At 32.8% G+C, this 19985-nt stretch overlaps 2 protein-coding genes across 3 annotated transcripts; one reads left to right on the forward strand and one right to left on the reverse strand.

Moving 5' to 3' along the window:
* Positions 1 to 122: 122 nt before the first annotated feature.
* On the forward strand, positions 123 to 6015 carry LOC126869331 (odorant receptor 2a-like). Its single transcript, XM_050625730.1, has 5 exons — positions 123 to 1546; positions 2729 to 3014; positions 3098 to 3197; positions 3364 to 3474; positions 3665 to 6015. Exons 1-5 carry the CDS (start codon positions 979 to 981, stop codon positions 3872 to 3874), a joined length of 1275 nt encoding a protein of 424 aa, XP_050481687.1. The 5' UTR covers positions 123 to 978; the 3' UTR covers positions 3875 to 6015.
* On the reverse strand, positions 4516 to 17656 carry LOC126869324 (poly(A) polymerase type 3). Of its 2 annotated transcripts, none has more exons than XR_007690892.1 (12): positions 17173 to 17656; positions 16167 to 16402; positions 15838 to 16081; positions 15498 to 15602; positions 15262 to 15412; positions 14966 to 15177; positions 14536 to 14833; positions 12240 to 12416; positions 12039 to 12160; positions 11785 to 11959; positions 11190 to 11288; positions 4516 to 10919 (listed from the first exon to the last, which is right to left on the reverse strand). XR_007690892.1 is itself a non-coding variant. In XM_050625709.1 (12 exons), exons 2-12 carry the CDS (start codon positions 16385 to 16387, stop codon positions 10866 to 10868), a joined length of 1854 nt encoding a protein of 617 aa, XP_050481666.1. In that variant the 5' UTR covers positions 16388 to 16402; positions 17173 to 17655; the 3' UTR covers positions 4516 to 10865. The 2 variants fall into 2 exon arrangements, 1 of the variants encoding a protein (XP_050481666.1); XM_050625709.1 differs by having other exon boundaries at positions 11789 to 11959; positions 17173 to 17655.
* Positions 17657 to 19985: the final 2329 nt, after the last annotated feature.

Here is a 19985-nt window from a genome sequence, read left to right on the forward strand (position 1 = left end):
CTCCTGTTCTTTCTTTTAAGTAAATTTTGGCATTCGTTTCTCGTATGGATTTGTATGTACAAGTCTACATAAATATACAGAGAAGCTCTGTGCTTTTGGCATTCTAGGAAAAATATAATCCTATTTTCTTTGTAACATATTAAATAACATACTAAATAAACTTGCTTTTTGACAAAATGAATTTATTTCTTTTCGAGTGTACAGAATATTACCACTTACATTAATACCACTTTAACGCCGCGCTATGCGTTTTTATAGATTATCACTGTTATATTAACTGTTACATAATATTATAGAAATTTATTCTAGTCGATACAATGTTGCACCTCAGACCAACGTTACAAATGAAATGTTACGTATTTTATCTTAAACTCGAACTTTTCGAACGAAAGAAACGCAAGTGTAAGAAAATAATAGCGCCTTCACCGCGAGCGCAAGAAAAAAGTTACTAATTGCAAATGGCGGAGGAGATAGTAATTGGTCTATTACGTGTTCGCTATCAAAGTTTACTTTCGAAGTTCACTTACGATTGTCGCTTCAAACTTCCTAACGTATGCAGATACGTCGGTGACAAAATTGCGACAGCGATTCGAACAATTCGCATCAATGGCGTGTCGCGCCTCGAGACGACAGCGATCAGAGAATATGTAATCACTCATTAATAGACAATTAATATCGATCGAAAAGACTCACGAGAATCTCTAATTTTCCGATACAAACTGTCTCTTCTCTACTATCTTTATGAAAAGTCTAATTACCGGCTATAAGAGAAGTATCACAAATTCAGGAACTTTTTTTTCCACTATTGATCAAATATATCAAATATACATACTTAAAGAGCAACTGAATCCTTACGAATCGTATCAAAAGCTATAACACTAGTTCCTTTTGCCATGTGTTATTCTACCATCCTTCAATATGTACATCGGATTACAGTTGACACGAAAAGGATCTTAATCTCCATAAATTACAATATACATGACACTTGAAAAAAGAGTAATATCTCGACAATTGCAATTCGATACTGTAGCAGTCCTCAAGCTAAAAGTCTTGAGTCAAGTTGTCACGTCTTTAAGAATGAAGAAGCCGATATCGTCGTATGTAGAACTGTTCTACGACGAGAACGTGATCTCGTGGAGCAAACGACTCTTGAACTTATCCGGGCTATGGCCGCATAATCGTAACGATGTTCGATTTTTCTTCTACATTACGTACGTCGTGATCTTCACCTGGTTGGAGATTGTGACTCTGCTGCAGAATATACACGACCTTGAGAAGACACTGAAGAATATCACGTTATCGTTCCCGACCATCTTGATAGTACTGAAGGCCATGATGTTTCGGTTGAATATGCATCTCGTGCTACCATTGCTAACGGTCGTGAAAAGGGACGTGAAGCTTGGATTGTATAAATCAGAAGAGGAAAGGCGAACGGTCGTTTGGTATAACGTGGCCGCCACGTTATTTTCCACCTCGTCGGTCTTGTCTTTATTCTTCGTGCCCACCTTGTTTTATGCCAAACCAATCGTCGGCTGTCTTTTATCCAGTAAGTTCAATCTGTAGTTCGGTGGTTTGTATCTATAATTCGAGAGAATAGATTGATTCTGTCGATCGACGAAGTTCAGGCTATTGATATTCTTATTCAAAGAGGAATGATATTAGTAAGAATAATCTATTGATAATAAGTAGGAGTCAATGCGATATATGGATAGATGCTACTCTTGATTACTTTTTGATTTAGTGTCACCAAATAACTAGAGAATATATTAATATGAATTTTGTGCATATTTTTGCTTCGAAACATTTCTCTATTCCTTAAATGCTCTATATCGTCCATTGTGCAAAATTTTTAAATCTAAGGGTAAAATGAATGAAGATAATTTAACAAGTAAATGTGATGCGTGAATAAGTAGAGTTTATTTTTAATTGCTTTTTGGTTTATTTTCCGTACTTTAAGTCAAGCAAAATATATATTTGTGTGATGTCGAGCATTTCAATTCCCATCAACAAGAACTTAATTTTAAATTCGGAAATCGGTACTTGATGTTTCAAACTTAAAATGTAAAACAACGTAGATTGTGGGATGGAAAAAGTAGTAAAAGTGGCGATTTTATTAAGCCGGCAGGTATTATCAACGCGTCGCGAATACTCATGCAGGATAAATCAAGACTTTAATGCGAACTTTATCGCCCAGATCCAGGAAACGCATTCGATATCCGTATCCATACGATCACGCGTACAGTTACCTCGCGTATGCAGCTTTATGGTGTTCCAAGGCGACAGTTACTTCCTTCACGATACACAAAACGGTTACGTTTTACGAGCCTGTCACAGTTTGTCGAAGATTTTGCACGACCACCGACTGTGCGATTCTCTTTTTCGCGGTCGTTTCCAGCACAGTTTCGTTCGACGGCCAAGCAAACGCGAATTTATGTACTCGATGCTCTTCTTCGGTCTTCCTTCTCTTCATTTTCGATAAGTGGTATAAGTAGTAGAATGTGAGTTTGATGGAAAAATGTATTTTTTTGTATTTTTGTACTTTTGTAAAATCAAAGCTTTTAGTATTAATATATTATTAATAATATATATAAAGTTATTAACTAAATATTATTAACTCTTCAACTACAGACGACTTTTCTAATATTGTCTATAAAATCGTGAACTGACCCTATTCGTTATATTTTGAGTATATATTTACGTTTCGTTAACATATCACATTAATTCGCAGAATTCAATAATTGTACGCTTCCTTACGAGTTACCGATGAAAGTGAATAACATTTATGAAGTGACAGGAGTACAATCATACGCTTTATTGTGCGTTTATTTAATACCAGCAAGTATGTTGTTAACAATCGGTGCAACCGGCGCGGACAGTCTTTTGGTGACGTTAACGTTTCACCTTTGTAGTCAACTTTCAATTCTGGCACGTCGTGCCAGAAATATCAGTATTGAACCGCAAATATATTCTCCAGAAATGAGAGCGCTCGTTGAGCGACACATCGAGCTTCTCCAGTAAGTCGACGAACATAAAAATAAAATTCCTTCGTTGACCTGGTACGATCTGATTGAAAATGTTATTGTTAATTTAATTGCAGATTGGCAAGTATTTTAGCAAAGGCATTTAGTTCTCTGATGTTTATACAAACATTAGGATTAATATTCTCTTTATGCATCGTGGTCTACCAATTACTCATGGTAATGATATAATTGTTTACATTTTGTAGTATTCCTGTATTTAATTTATTTGTAATTTAATTTACTTTGCAATCTTTTCTTGGTTTTTTAATGGTTTAAGGAAGTCTTGCTTATTCTGCACTCTCAATTTATTATTATTTTAAAATAAATAAGTAAAATTTTATAGACGACCGACTCTGGAGAAGACATAAATACCATACATTTTATAATTTACTCATGCGCTGTTGTACTATTAGCATTCTCCTACTGTTTCTTGGGGGAGTGTCTAATTAACGAGGTAATTATCAAAAATAATACATAGAGAAAGTAGTTTTTATTATTTATTTCAATATTCCTCATGTTACAACCATTAAAATATAATAATTCAATAATTCAAAAATGATCACCGTAAATCGAAAAGCACACAAGTAACTAAAATTTTTATGACTTCATAATTTCAACAAAAGTACTAACTGTATCGCTTCCAGAGTAGTGAAATGCAAGTGGCTTGCTATTTCATAAACTGGTATGAATTACCGGAACAATACACGCGATCTTTAATATTTTGTATCGCTCGATCGCAGAAACCATCATACCTTACCGCTGGCAAGTTCTATGTGTTTTCCTTAGAAACGTTTGGCGTTGTGAGTTATTTTCCAAATATAACATCACTGAATATTATTAAATTCTTGCACTAAATTTGTTTAGTACATACATAATTTACACGTTTCAACTTATTTGTAGATAGTAAAAGCATCGATGGCATATCTCTCCGTTTTGAAAAGTATTATTTGAATGATTACAAGGATCAACTCAACTTGTTGAATTTGTTGAACATATAAAAGAAACAAATTATTCGAACCATTAATTACGGATATACGACTTGATCTTATAATCGAACAGTGAAACGATAGATTCAATTCTTAAATATTAAACGTAAAGCTGTTAAACGCGCACTATAATTTTCTACTGTGATAAAAGACTCATCTTTCGTAACCTTTCAACTTCTTTAATTTCCCTTAGTAATAATTACTTTAATCAATGCAATTATATATTTCCTTCATATCCCTAAAACATTACTTTCACTATCAATCTTCTTATGATACGGTAAACGGTGTACGATCGACGATTATTAACCGAACTAGAATTAAGTGTCAGGTCTAAAAAGAATAAACGTCAACGTCGCCCAGATAGAATGACTACAGAGATCGAATCTGTCTAATCAATTTTTCTCTATTGGAAGCCACTTGTACGTGGTTTACAACGTACCAGCGATATACGTATATCAAGCTCTCGGAATGTATCATTCTATCTAATCGTCGTCGAACACAAATACGTGTTGGCTGAAGGAATTAAAAGAAAAATTTATTTCGGTTTATTCAAGAAAGATACAGAGTGTACAACTGCCGAGGGGGATACAAATTATGCATATAACTCGTGCTTCACGGTAAATAATCGTCCCTATTGCCAGGTCGAAGCACGTGGACCCTGACGTCGTGTGTTATCTCTTTACAACGACCTCGATCCTACGAATGGAGTAACAGCTAACGTGCATACGGCCTTCACGATACACCGATCTCTCGCCACACGGTCCGCTGCGATCCATGCACGTTTACAGCACGTGTGTACACTTTCAGTGGCAGGAACTTAAGTAACAGTGTGCATCGTCATGTACCTTTAACGCCAATCCGGAGAGACACGGCTGATCCTCCACGAGGTATTCAGACATGGAAAAGAAACAGACGGCAAAGGCTTTGCACGCGTTTCGTTTCAGAGCAGAGATACACGGCCGCGACTTATACGATCGCGGGACAACGAACCAGACGATGGTTGGTTGCTTACTCGGTGTACGATGGTATGGAGCGAATTCTTAGTACTCATGGCCGAATCGTCCAGACGTTCGTAAACAAAGGTATATTATACTGATAAATTTGTTTTAATCGAATACATGATGATTATAAAATAAAAAAAAGAAAAAAGAGAAGGAAAGAAAAGTTAAAGGATAAGTATGAACCGATAATACAGGTAAATAATAAACCGTTCGAACGATACTCTGCGGTAGCGACTATTAATAGCTCGTGTTCATTCCCAGCGGAGCAAGTTAGTGTATATCGAGAATCGCTTTTTCACCCTTTCCTCCTTCGCGGTTGTCATTTTTCATTTCTCAAAGTTGATCATCGGCACAAAACGGCTTCTTCGTCGGTACGGAGAACGTAAAAGAATTTCGCCACGATTAGAACGATTCGTTCACATGCGTATCCTGTGGCCGTGATGTACGATTCTTGATAACTAAAAATCAAATCCATACCAATTCGCACGGGCGTGCATGGAGATTTTTAGGAACGGGACCGTGTCGGTCGGTATATCGTAACAGCCTGTGTATGCTATACAAGCACATAAACACATGGTAATGTATTCGATGCTATTTATTTCTTTCTTTCCTTTTTTTTCTTCATTCAGACAAAATTGACTCACACGTTCACATGTTAATACGCCTCGCAGATGCATTCGCGGTTACCTCCCACAATTATGTTCCGTATAAAATCGTGCGTCTGCCTGTGCACGAGGTCCTCTGGTGTATGTGTTTGTGTGTACGAATATGCACGTTAAGTGTACACACGATACTTCATGTACAATATTCTGTCTGTTCTCTGTGTATTTCGAATTATATGTATGTGTTCGTGCGTACTGTTCTCTGTGTGTTTGCGGTTAATGGAAGCGAGAGTTCACTAAATGTCTTTCGTTCTGAGTTCTTTTCACGTTGTGTTCAAGAAACAGAGAAAAATAGCGGGAGAAAGAGAAAGACAGACAGGGACAAAGAGAGAAAGAGAGAGAGAGAGAGAAAAAGAGAGTTATAATACAGGACAACGCTCGAGAAGAATTCTAGATCGGTCAAGAAACTTTTGAAATTTTTTACTATTTCGCGCACTCTCAAAAACACTCGTTTCTAAACGATAGACTTAGTCTTGCCCTCAGAAATTTTTTTCGAATTTTTCGTTTTTACCTTTTTACTCGTTTCTTTCTTGTTTATTCGTTTATATTGTATAAGAGAGAAGTGTGCTACGGATGGTGTGTTCACCGTTTCGTTTTTTATCTTTATCTACTCGTTTTGTTTGCTTTTTGGGGGGCTTTTTATTCGTTTATCGACTCGAGAACGTCACATCGACACACAGAGAGAACGACTTGACGTTCTCGAGAATTGATCGAGAATATACGAATGTGTTATAGACATGTCTGACGTTTCGAAACGAAAAAATACGTGAATGGAGTTCGAGTACACGATCTCATTTGTTTTCTTTTCTTCCTTTTTCTAAGAAACGAAAGAATTTCTTCTTCCACTTATTGTTACTACGTGCGAGGATAATATTGATGTTCACTGCTTATATTAATCTGCCTGATAGTATTGTGTAAAATCTCACGATACTATTCACGTCATTTCAATCGCGTGTTTTCTCCGTTAGATAACGTTGAACTATTATGATGTACATTTGTTCTTCGTTATATGTCCTATTTCGATAGCAAAAAATTAAATAATAATATTAGTGATAATTAACGAAAATAGCAACTGTTATCATTATAACTATAATAACAATAAGTAAATTGACTACACGAAAGTACAGCGTTTTCTCTTTGTAATTATATTAGTAAATATTATTGAGAACTATATTAGTAATAAAGAGATAATGAGAATTCCAGAAGTCGTGTGAGATTTCAAAAACTGAATGCTGAACAAAAATATTCAATGAGAAAAGTTTGGACTATTTAAAAAATATTCATTGAGTATAAGCAGCATGAAACTTTTAATTATTCTATGAAATTCGTTGATATTGTAATACGATTTAATCATAGAAAATTGTTTCCTGAGCATTTTCATTGAGCATTATAAGCTGCCATACTTAATCTAATCGTATCATAACAGATACTCGAAAAATCTTTGCTGTCGCGTCCAAACTTGGAAAATTAATTTAGTAATAGAATTATCAATAAGCAATGGAAAAGTCTCGATTAAAGACATGATTTTGTTAGAAAAAATACGCGCAAAGCTTGGTATGCCGATCTCTAACTCTTTGAAACGCTAATTTATACGAGCGCACACTTGGCTTCACGAAACGTGTATTTTTTCAAAGAAAATGTTTCTCTATAATCGTAACTTTCCCTTTCCCGATCAAGTATACGTTTAAAGTTTCTAATCGATTATCGCTACGTTTAACCAAAGAATCAGTCGAAAATTCTTAGAAATTTATGTATTGCACGATAACTAGTCGTTTTCGAGTCCATTTTATGAAATGGCGAAAAATGGAAGAAACTGAATTTAAAGAAGAGGAACCTACGTCAAATATAAATAACGTATTTTATATTTTCGATCTATGGAAGTAGTATTACGACAATTAAAAAATTTTATTTATTAAAAGACACAAACGAGCAACCGAGAAACATCTAGCATCTATTAAAAAAATTAAAAGACATAGATTTTTACACAAATTTAATGTGTAACTACTAACCCTCTATAACCGGATTTTAATTCGTCTATAAGGATAAAGGTTGTAATTGATTATACCCTTCGTTCTTATTCAAGAAATAGGAACTGACCATTGTTATAAGTGGATTGTAGAGTCGTAAGAATACAGTGGTAACATAAATTCGTGTAGTAAACAGCAAATAAAACAAATGTAACTTTCAAAGCAGATATACGTTATAGAGGGTCTCCTTAAACTATCGATTAATTACGAAATGTAAGTATGTTGTGAGGCACTTCTCTGCATATTATGTGAGCTTTTTATGACTTTATCGCTGCTTTGGGGTCAGTTTTTGAAAATAACTATCAGCAATATCAATAACTACTAGCAATATCAAGCTAAACGAGAATACGAGAATACTTCGTAATTCAATCATCACAAGAAAGTATTTTTTTAGATACAACATTGAAATAGTTGCCACCCAAGATCATTACCACTAGATTTGTAATAGTATTTTATTGTGAAATCGAGAAATATAATAGCTGTCAAATTTTAATTGAAATTATATCGAGAAAACATGATTTTATAATCGATGTACGACAAAAATTCATGGGAAGTTATCCAAATAAAACAAAATCGCAAGTGTTAAATCTGATAAAAATAAATGTAGTTCACTAATGTAACACTAAGCTGAGATTAATGAATAGAGTTTAATGTGTTCAACTATGAAAGCAAAAGAAGAAAATACCTTTTCGTAAAACGAGTCCGAAATAATATTGCAAATATAACTCTTTGTTTCTATGATCTTTGTTACATCTAAGAAATGTAAAATTAATACAGAATAGAAATGATTAATCACTAACGATATAAATATCTTTTTTCTTTTTTTTTCTTTTTTTTAAATATTAAAATGTGTAACATCGAATCGAGATCCATTCTCATATCGGAATGAAATATTTACATATAAAGCAAGCAATTCATATAAACAGCAGAATAAATAATATTCTTCGTAGCGGAAAACATAATAGATTGTCCATATTTTTTTTTTGTAAGAAAAATTTTTATTCTGGATTAAAAAATCTTAGTTTACATATAAATCGGAATTTTTATGTACATTTGCCTAGGTCTGTAAAACTCTCGAATGCTCGTATTAATCGAACAGAGTGGATAACATAACAAACTGATAGAGTACGCTATAAATAATATAACATATTGCTTATCTATTATACACTATTCTAACTATACCATAACTGAAGCTATAACGGAAAGAAAGAAGGAAAGCCATTTTCTAATACAGCATAATTTTTCGACTATACATTTACACTTCAATTGGCGCAACGTAAACCATACACGAGGAAAGAAGCCGTATAAGGAAATGAAATGATCTCAAGATTACGACGAATATGTACAAATAACGAAATGGTCCCTAATCTCAATAGAAGTAACTATAGTATTCGCAGAGTATCGAAATAAGTCTTAATCGAATCACATATTTTCGAAAAAGACTTATGAAACAAAAATATAGAATGTGGTATGAAAATAAATGATAATAATTGTATGAATGTAGAAACAACTACTTAATTTGTGTCGCGATATTAATACACGAGTCGATACAAAAATCATAATTTGTATGTAAATATATATCACGAAGATTACCCTGCAAATACTTAGTTTCTGAGATTAACCTATACATTTCAATGTATCGTTTGTATCGATACTTATACATATATTATTATTATTAAAGAGTGAACATCAAACACCTCGAAACGTGTGTTAATAACCGACATGCCTTTAACACAGTTGGTAATTCGTAAAGAAAAGCAATGAAACGATAAAAAAGATAGAATCGGGGTCATTACAGGATATAATTCTAAACTGAAAGGAAACTGAAGGCAGTCGAACACCTGAAAAACTCACCAATAGGTGATATAGATGATTTGAATAATCCAGATGCCAGTCCCATGTTGCATTGTTAAAGCTATAACTTCGTTTTCTGTGAATAAAAACTAAAAAGCGACTCTTCATACGAAACATATCTTCTACGTAACACGATCGTTAACAAAGATAGTCAATGGCTTAATTACAGGTGTTTCATTTACAGAATATTAACTATGAGTAACCATATATTTGAATCTAATTAATGCTATAATCGATGATTCTTCTGTAAATGAAACATTCAATTTCTTATGCCAGTGCCGGTGATTTTCCTTCTGTTACTCGATAGGTTACGATAAAGAAAAAAATAATTTTTTCAGGCATCTTATGTGAAAAATATAGAGAATGCCGTATATATTAGAATTAAGCTCGTACAGCAACTAATATTCAAGAGAGATAATCGTTTAGTATAGATAATATAAATAGTTGAAAAATATTATAAAATAATTAAAGAAACTAAGATCTACTATCATACTACGATTATACTGTTACAAACTTAAAGAGACACTGTTTGTTTCATATAATTTACACCGACGCGAGAGTAACGATTTGTTGCATGAATTATTTACAACTGAAACGTACATCCTTTTTTTTATCTTTTATCTACTTATGCATTAAAGAAATGCTTTTTATACAAGAATACGTTTCTTCCTCGCAACATCGAATCTTTTCTTTCTTCCTTTTCCTTTTCATTTAGCTGAAAATCCTAATAGAAGCATTTAATCAAAATATCATTACCTATTCACACTTCAGCGCAATGACACGAATTATTTTCCTAAACCTGACACCGTGTCTCTTTTATCTTTTTTCCTTTTCCTTTTATTTTAATTTTTTTCTTTCTTTTTTTAATAATTTTATGGATAAAAATTATTATAAGCGATATGTACAAAATGAAATATAAAAAAATTATGAACCTTAGAGACATAGCAATGCTCCATTTGGTTATTACTAACTCTTCGGTCACGACTTTCCAAAATGACTAACGCGATTTTTATGATAAAAAAGTAACATCACAGACACTGGCACAATCATTTGTTAGTGGCCTTTTTTTCATTGTTGTCCAATTGTTTCCATTGACTGTTGATGTTGTTCATAAATATTAAAATTAGAGCGTCTGTCACATAATCGTGCATCGATTGACTCCAACGGGTAGTTTTCTCCAACGCATGACGTTGCTTTGTTTTTACGAAACAGGGGACTTACAGTGGGCAGTGGATGGTTGCATGAGAAGCGATTACAGTCTAGATGGCCCAGAGGAGCATCTGTGGATCGACGTGAGGTAGTAATCCTGCAGTGGTCAAGTGCAAACGTATCCTTCCTGTGCTACTGTAGATGCACCAGTAGGCCCTTCCTAAAATATTTCAAATAACGAAACAGTTAAAGTACTAAGATTGTTGGGAAAACTAAAGTAAGAGAAAGAAGCGGGACGTTGCAAATAAATTGAATGTATCGATACTGCTATATTCTCCGCTCCTTACCTCCGCAAGATTCCGATTTACATTAAAATTAATGTCTTCTACAACAAATCCAAACTTATCTTACTATTGCTGCTCTATTTTTATATGTAGTTAACTAATCTGTTATATGACAATTATTGTTCATTATATGTATAATAACTTACATCCTTAGTAGCTGTCAACGTTTGTTTGTATTCATCCAAGCTAAATCCGGAATTACTGTCTTCCCCACAAGACTGAACGACTAGCGACCCGTCTTCTCCCTATAAATAAAATTTTATTAAATATTACTGTAGTATCGTGGATAAATGGCCTAAGAAATTTCGGATGAACCATAAACAATGTCGTGAAAAAGCCTAAGTGCTGACAAGCTCATCAATGTGTCGTCGGTCTTTCAGTCGAATAGTTACGCGGAAAAAAGGCCTACGTGACGACTATGGTCACAAGCAGTTGCGAAACACGTACGTGGTGAGGCTATAAGAAAAGATAAAGGGATGCTTAAGGGAGAAAGACGAATTAATAGTCAGTCGTGAGTTGAGAAGTCAGAGAATGTGGTCCGCGTGAAAGAGAGCGTTGGAACCGTGGTGACGAGAGTTGTAAATTAATTATTTAATTGTCTTAGTTATAGCACATTATTGTATTTAGTTCACGTTAAATAACCACCGTTTCCTGTTTAATCAACTCTAAATAAATAATCCTACATTACATATCAAAACAAAGATAATTAATTAATAACGATTAATATTTTATTTTCAGTACCTACATGGGCTACTGCTTGCTCATTATCGGTGGCCCTTCGCCTTTTTCCGTATGTGTCTGTGCTTTGGTCGGATAGTCTCTTCCTGTTCGTCAAATCCCCTTGGTTTCGTGGAGAAACGCTACCAGTGTTACCATTCCCAGCAATATTTCCGTTTTTATGTACATTGCCAGAAATCTGTAAGAAAGAAATCATCAATAAACAAATGCACAAGTAAATAAACAAGGGAAATGAGATTAAAAGAAAAATGAATTACTTTTCTTTCTCGTTTGAGCAAACTAGGAGATACATAAGTATGAAGATCCTTTCTCTTCACGTGTTTTGCTTCAATCCACATACCATCTTTTAACAAGTTCAACTGTTCCGCTTGCCTCAGAACTATAATTTTATTGGTTTATGAGTATGTATGAAAATTAAAAATTAAATTATTTAATTACACATGTCATAATATACTTACTTGAGTCCACGAACGATTTTATATCATACGTTAGATCAATGTTTAAATTTTCGCTTTTAGCAAATAACAAGCCGATAAACCACATGGAGCAGTGTCCCTCCGGCTCTGGTTTTAGCGGTGGAAATGCCTCCGGATTCACATGTGCCAATGTAATGTGTGGATTTCTTTCCAGAGTACCTGTTTTTAAGAGTTAGGGTTTTGCCATTTTGGCACCCGCGGATTATTAGCATTGCAGTATCGACAAAATAAATATTCAAAGTCAAAGTTTTTATGATTACAATAGACACAGATTAAGACAGAAGCTTATACAATTCATTGATCTAGAGTCCATTTACTTCTGCGTAGGATGCATAATCTTGTAATATGAAAACCTATACGGAACTTGTAATAACAGCAATAAAAGTAACCTGTTTTAATCTACGTCATTTAACTGGAACAAACACATGATATGGTAAACTAATAACAAAGCAGCCAATGCATCGTCATTGAAGTTATCGATAAATTCACGAGATATTGCGCAAACCGTAAGTAATAAAAGATATAATAGTCAGATCGTGTTTAAAACTTTTTATACGAATTGATAAAAACAAAAAATAACAAAAATTAACGCATTATTTATTCGATTACAAATAATTTAACTTATTGGATCGTTCGATTAATTTTTCTGTACAACACCTCGTTTGTTATAATAATGATTAATGCACGTTTATCGACGAATTTTATCATATCTACATACAGTGGCTCACGAAAGTATTCGAACGCTTACATTTACAAATTTCAATTAATAAAATGAGGTGTACTAAACTAATTTGTTAAAACAATTCAATAATATAGACAGGAATTATGATACATTTATTAGAAACATTCATGATAAGTGTCTCACAAAAGTATTCAAACGCTGTAACACTGTTGATAGTTTTTCATCTTCCTTTGCACTGAATGTAAACATCATTGCTAAATGAAAATATTGGTACGTTCACTTGATATTAGGATATCGTTTCAGTAACAGTAACATAAAAGTGTGCACAATAGTATTTAAAATGAATACCAAAAAGTTTGAAACAAAAAAGTATGAAAGAGAAATAATATATAATAATAAAATCATATAGCAAGATTGCCGGAATTGTGAACAGAAGTAAGTCCACAATACATTATATCATAAAAAAGTCAAAGAATGAGGGAACACTTGCAAACAAAGCTCGATCAGGTAGACCAAAGAAATTGGAAGAGAGGAGAAAGTTATCATTCGCGAATTAAAAAAAAATCCTACTACATTCGCTCCTCAACTCACAAGTATGGTAGCTGATATGTTTCATAAAGAAGTTCACCCGGAATTATGTCGACAAATCTTACGAAACAATGATTTTCATGATAGAGTACCGTGAAAGAAGCCATATATTAATGCGATAAATCATAAAAAAAAGACTGACTTTTGCAAAAACCTATATTAATAAAGAATTCTTTTTGGAATAAACTCATCTTTTCGGACAAGCCAAAGTTTAACATTTTTGGATCAGCTGGTCAAAATTATGTGTAAGGAAAACCAAATACGGTATTGGAAATTCGACATTTACATCAAACAGTGAAACACGAAGGTGAATCGGTTATGGCGTGGGGGTGCATGGCTGCCAGTGGTACTGGAAATTTGATATTTACTGATGGAATACTTGGTAAATATAAGTATTTAAATATTTTAAAAAATAACCGTAAAGAAAGTGCCCGTAAATTAGGATTGTTGGAAGGTTTCCACTTCCAACAAGATAATGATCCTAAGCATACTGCTAAAATTGTGAAAGAATGGATCATATATAACACACCACACATGTTAATTACCCCACCGCAAAGTCCAAGCATAAATCCGATTGAAAATTTATGGGTTGAAATCGGAGAAAGATGAAATAAATTTCAGATAATCTCAAAGCAAGTATTGAAAGATGAAATTATAGAAATATGGAACTCCGTTGAGTGTAGTTTTATAAAATCATAGGTTTACAGTATGGATTGATTGAGACACACTATTGCTGCTAAAGATGGTCCAACAAAATATTAATATTAAATAATTTAATAATATATGTAGCGTTCAAATACTTTTTTTGTGAGTCACTTACAATGTGTGTTTCTAATAAATGTATCATAACTCCTACCTACATTGTATCCTATTGATATCTGCTTGTCTAAGCAAATTACTTTAATGTACATTATTTTGGCCATTTAAGTTTGTATATGTAAGCGTTCGAATACTTTCGTGAGCCACTGTATATAATTGAATATATTTAATATGTGTTTAATATTTTACCTATCAAATGTCGTATTTTAGACTCGACAAGTCCACACCATTCAAGCTGATCTTCGGCAGTCAAACTTCTCGCCAATAGTACAATATAATGTTTATATTTTCCAAAGAAATTTGGAGGTTCAAATAATTTGTCCCACGTTGCTTTCCCCATGATAATTTCTTCTGTTATCGAAAGTCCATTTTCGAATGCCTCTTGCATAATTGTTCTTGTTGATACTGATACGTTGAAAGTTGAATTTTGTTGAGGATATGCCGGTGTGATTATTGGCATTAAGTGATATCTATCTGATATATTCACCTTGGGAAAGAAGTTTGTTAAATTAAGAAACTTATTAGTATAAAATATGTTTTAATCAAAAGCAATATTAAGAATAATTCTTAATAATGATTCTATAAGAATCTATATTTATTCTTTAAGAATGATTCTTACTCTGGGATCCCAAACTGGATAGCCTAAATTAACATTGTCAGGTTGCTTTAAAAGAACTGGTTGTGGCCACTTCCATTGTGAAAATACAAGGAAAAATTTCTCTATTAATGTTGCTGCAACAGCATTAGGATAAAGTTGGCATGTTCTTGCAACCAACATTGCCCAAGACACACCACCTAGATAGCCCAATACATTACTATATATCCCATGTCCTAAAAATGAGAAAATAAAACAATGTATAAAAAACACTTGTCTCATCTCAAAACATACGAAAATTAAAAAGCAGATTATCTTACGTTTTGCCCATAACTTAATGGCTCTAAGTGCCAGCCTAAAATTTTCTATATTGGGTACTAAACGTAGTATTTCATCTGTTACTCTACAACCGTTAAGGCTTCTTACACATTTTTGATCCAGATTTTTTAGAAGCATGTCATCTTTAAGGTCCTACAAATATGGGGAAAATTTATTTGATATGCAATTTACAAAAAGGTGGAGAAACATTATATACATTAATTAGTAAGTTACTAACCATTGAATCAGGTATTTCTTTAAGTGACAGTTTAGCAAACAGCATATCAATTTCAATACCATCAAAATTCATTTTTATTACTGGTACAAATGCTTCTTCTACTGCCTAAAATATGTTAAATAACACAATTAAATAACTATAAAATTTACATTTGAACAAATAAACATTTTATGTATGATATGTCTCTGATATATTTAATTAGAGATTTTTATTTCTAATCAACTAATGATAACTCTAAATATTAATTGCATTACTCACTGTGTAAATGTTATGCAAAGAAAATGCAGATTAAATGGACAAATAATTGTTATGATTACTTGATATTGTGTAAAGTACGTACCCTTAAATCTGTAACTTCTTCTTGCATTTTCAGTAATTCAAAAAATGATGCAAAATAATCCGACCTATAGATGTGCCGTGGTACAACACATAGAGCATCTATATCAGCACCTTTGTGATGTACTCCTAACCTATATGAACCGAAAGTATATATTTTACCACCAACTTGGTCAGCTACGCTGGATGGCATATTTCTGGCAATACTTGTGTCCCGTATCCATTGTTTCACCAGTGTGTTTAATTTACTAATCAAACATAACAATTAACATAATACATAGTTAGTAGTGTTCAAAATATCAATATTATACAATGTAAGTGTAAATGCAATACCTTAAAATTTCCATTCTGTGATTTAACTCTGCCTCAGACTCAAATACATTATATGGCTTTAATGCCTCCTTTAATTCATTGGTCCTAGTAAAATCACTGGGCTTTGGTTCTGCTACACTAATAGCAGATGTCATACCCAATGTACGTAGGTTCTTTTCTTCTTTGGATGATGCATTTGAGTTTGAGTTATTACCTTGTGATGACCACATCTTGACACGCATTTATTTGTTCTAGACCTGAAACAAGGAGACAATGATATTTAATTGCATTGGTTTTAAAACAATGAATTAAACATAAAAGTTTGTACATTTACAAAAACTGACATGGATATTAACACTTGATTATATAAACAATGAACTGTATTTCAATATATATGACTTTCTATCATTAAAACAGTTAATTATAAATTAATAATTGCACATCTTCATAAAATAATAGCAAATGATCAAACTAGAGTTTAATAAATAAATCATTTTAATAAGTAGTTCGTATAAAATATAGCATTAGACACAAATTTACCCAAGTACGTTCTCTTTACTAGTTAAATCTTATTTATATATAGTTTTTTAACACAACAAATAAAATAAATACGGATAAACACAACATATTTGATAGAATAACATCGACATAAAGAGTACTAATCAACCTTTCATCATTCTCATGTATCATATCACAGGACAATAATCATTGTACCTAAAGTATTTTCGATATCTATATTAATACTACATTTTTGAAATGCTACATATCAATAAAGAAGTTAATATAAAAGTGCGCGTAAATTTGTCCAGGAATGTGATAAAGTGATGATATTATGAAATCTTGAAAAAGATAGGGCAGAAACATAGATCTGAAATAAAACTTCTATGTCTACAAGAATATATAATATTTTACAAAATATGCAAACATTTTTAGTGATTGATTTGAACGAGCGAACACTTTTTCTTCATTCTACACATGATCGGAAACACATGAGAGTGTGAATATTGTATATTGCTTGGATTCTTACCGATAATACTTTGTCAAAGATGCGATGACATGATAAGGATAAAGAAACTTCGGATGTGTTGTCTGTCAGGTTATAAAACGTGCAAATGCCTCTAGTAAAGATGCATCACGTCCATCCGATGCTTGTGGACGACTCCTGAAAAGGAAATTGTATTCCTAGCGCGAATAGCACGTTTTTCAAGCTCTGCTTAGTCGCAAAACAGCGCGAACAACTTGTAAACAATTTATGAGGTAGCAAAAGAATCCAGAGAAACGAAGGTCCATAAGTCACAAAATTGTTCGCGTCGATCAAATTATTCCATACACCACTAGTAGAAATTAATCAGCCACAACATCAATTGTAACACATTTCACGCACAGGACACTTCGTGTTGCGATGTATCTTGTAAATAAATAATTAAACGTTAGTACTTGAAAATAATAGACACACATATATGCAATCGCAGAAAGCCAGCTACAATCTGGACATGGCGTCCCTAACACGGCCTTATATACCAGTCAGAAACTATATAGATAGAACTGCAATCGACTGGTTTCTAGCACCGTGTTCGATTTAACTGCCATCTTACATGGAATGGGAAACTAACATTGTATTTTACATCTCGGTTATTTATAAGCAGATTTATTGTTTATTTTAATTGTTTACTGTCATATATTATATTTTTTGATATTGTATAATATTTTTTCAAAGGATATATTAATTAAATCATAGATATTTAAAAAAATTATAGCTGCTGGCCCACGCATTGTTGCAAGTGGAGCAAGTGCACTGTAGAAGCGCAGTGCGCTTCTTTAAAACGTATAACTTATGGCTCCCATGTCGAATGTGCTTTTATTGTAATATTACTGTTATGTACCCGAAGCAACAGTGCCGTATGATTTCATCGAACGTGAAATTGTTATAGCTTCGACTAATTTTGCTTGAAGTAATACTTAAAATGTCTTATCCTAAATAAATACTCTTATCCTAAATAAACTATTATGCCAAAACAGGGAAATAACATCCCCGTTATTTTTATCACCTTGAAAGATTATGCAACTTATTCATTGCAAATACTAAAATAATACATTATTCACAAATTATCATTGATGTACCGATAACAGTACATACAAAAACTAAACTTTTCATTTTTTAGCAATTTATATTTTATACTAGTCACGTCCTTATATTTAATATATGAAAAAGAATAATATAATAATTCCATTACAAAATAATAATTCCACATCATAAATGTTATCAAAGTTAAAAGAGGGATCTACAGGGAAAGAGAAGGAAGTGCATTTAAATCAGAGAATTTTCGAGTATGCCTCAGTTATTAATGCATTAAAGTAATCGATATTTAATACACTATTTCGAATAAAATGTATTATATTGTATCATATATAATTTCAGTTTTATTTTCTCCAAAAATCATGGCTATTTCATATTGAAGCACAAACCGCGTAACGACGCGAGATAGTTTTTTAGTCCCGGTCTTCACCGAACGGTGGCGATATCACACCAAAGCAACAATTTTGTTATTCACGCGCCGGATCGTTTTTTCTTTTATTTTTCTTTTCTTCCAGTAACTAACAGTAACGTAGCAAAAAACGCCGGAAATAAAAGCCGAATGAAAATGACTCTTTTCATTGCTCGAGTTTTATTTGCGGCCGAGAGTTAAGCTGCATGATACCCACGGGGATGCTTCAGCCAGAATACTTACTAGCTGCCGCTAAATTAGCGGCGGAATTAATCTTTATCCACTCTCATTCTATCCAATCTTACGTGGCCTCTTCCTGACCGCCTGAGCATCTCAGCGAATACAGTAATTTGAACTTTCACCCTTTCTTCTGGTTCAGGAATCGGAACTGATCTCGAAATTTTACGGTTATTTATTGTACTTTGATATTGAACGATACAGCTGTGCTGTGAGAGCGTTCTGCACTCAAATGAACTTTTGAAACAATTTTTCTGAAATTTGTGCAATTAAGAATAAGACGCCTGTCCGGTCGGTCGCGCGTCATTTAATTAAGACGAGTTGCCTCGCGTATCTCTTTAATTAAAATCGTAAACCCATTTACCTTCGCTACCTATTTACGGTTTACATTTCAAATCTACTTTTTGAATCGTATAATGTAGACATTATTACATTCATATAAATTCATTCAAAATATAATAATTTATCATAAATTAGTGTCGCCTAGTTATTATAATATCGATGCTAATGTTTACTGCAATACTATATTTTCTGATTTAAAATTTGTATTTTTTATATAGATTCAATATTCTTTTGTAGAAATTTTTTTTTTAATTTAGTTGTTTACATTCACAATTTGTCCGATTTGGACATTTGATAGAATTTTGTAGAAAATTAAAGAAGAAAAAGAGAGAGAGAGTAACAGAATTTAGTTATAATTACAGTAGGTAGACCTGTACCGTACTGTACTTTGTATTCTGTCGTAGAGAAGCTTAGTATGAGCACTATTCTTATTGTCAATAGCTTACACCATGTTTATGGCGAAAAGAATATTTAAGAAGAAGTGTAAAGTTAACAGAAAACCCAGCAAATAAAAGTGAAAATTTAATCTACAATTTGTGAGTAGCCTTAAGTTTAGGATTCTAGTTATATAATAAAAAAATAAAAATTCAAATGGTATATTTATATGACACATCAATACGATATTTAATCCAAAAAATGTGGATGGCAATTATTAATGTTTTTGATCATATTTTATTAACTCTGTGATGATATACTATTGATGTACTATTCCATTTTTTAAAAATTCAAAGTTTTGGCGTAAGTTCTTCCAAGATTAATACAAAAACGGTTTCCG

Source organism: Bombus huntii, chromosome 9, assembly GCF_024542735.1.
Source record: "Bombus huntii isolate Logan2020A chromosome 9, iyBomHunt1.1, whole genome shotgun sequence".
Classification (NCBI taxonomy): domain Eukaryota; kingdom Metazoa; phylum Arthropoda; class Insecta; order Hymenoptera; family Apidae; genus Bombus; species Bombus huntii.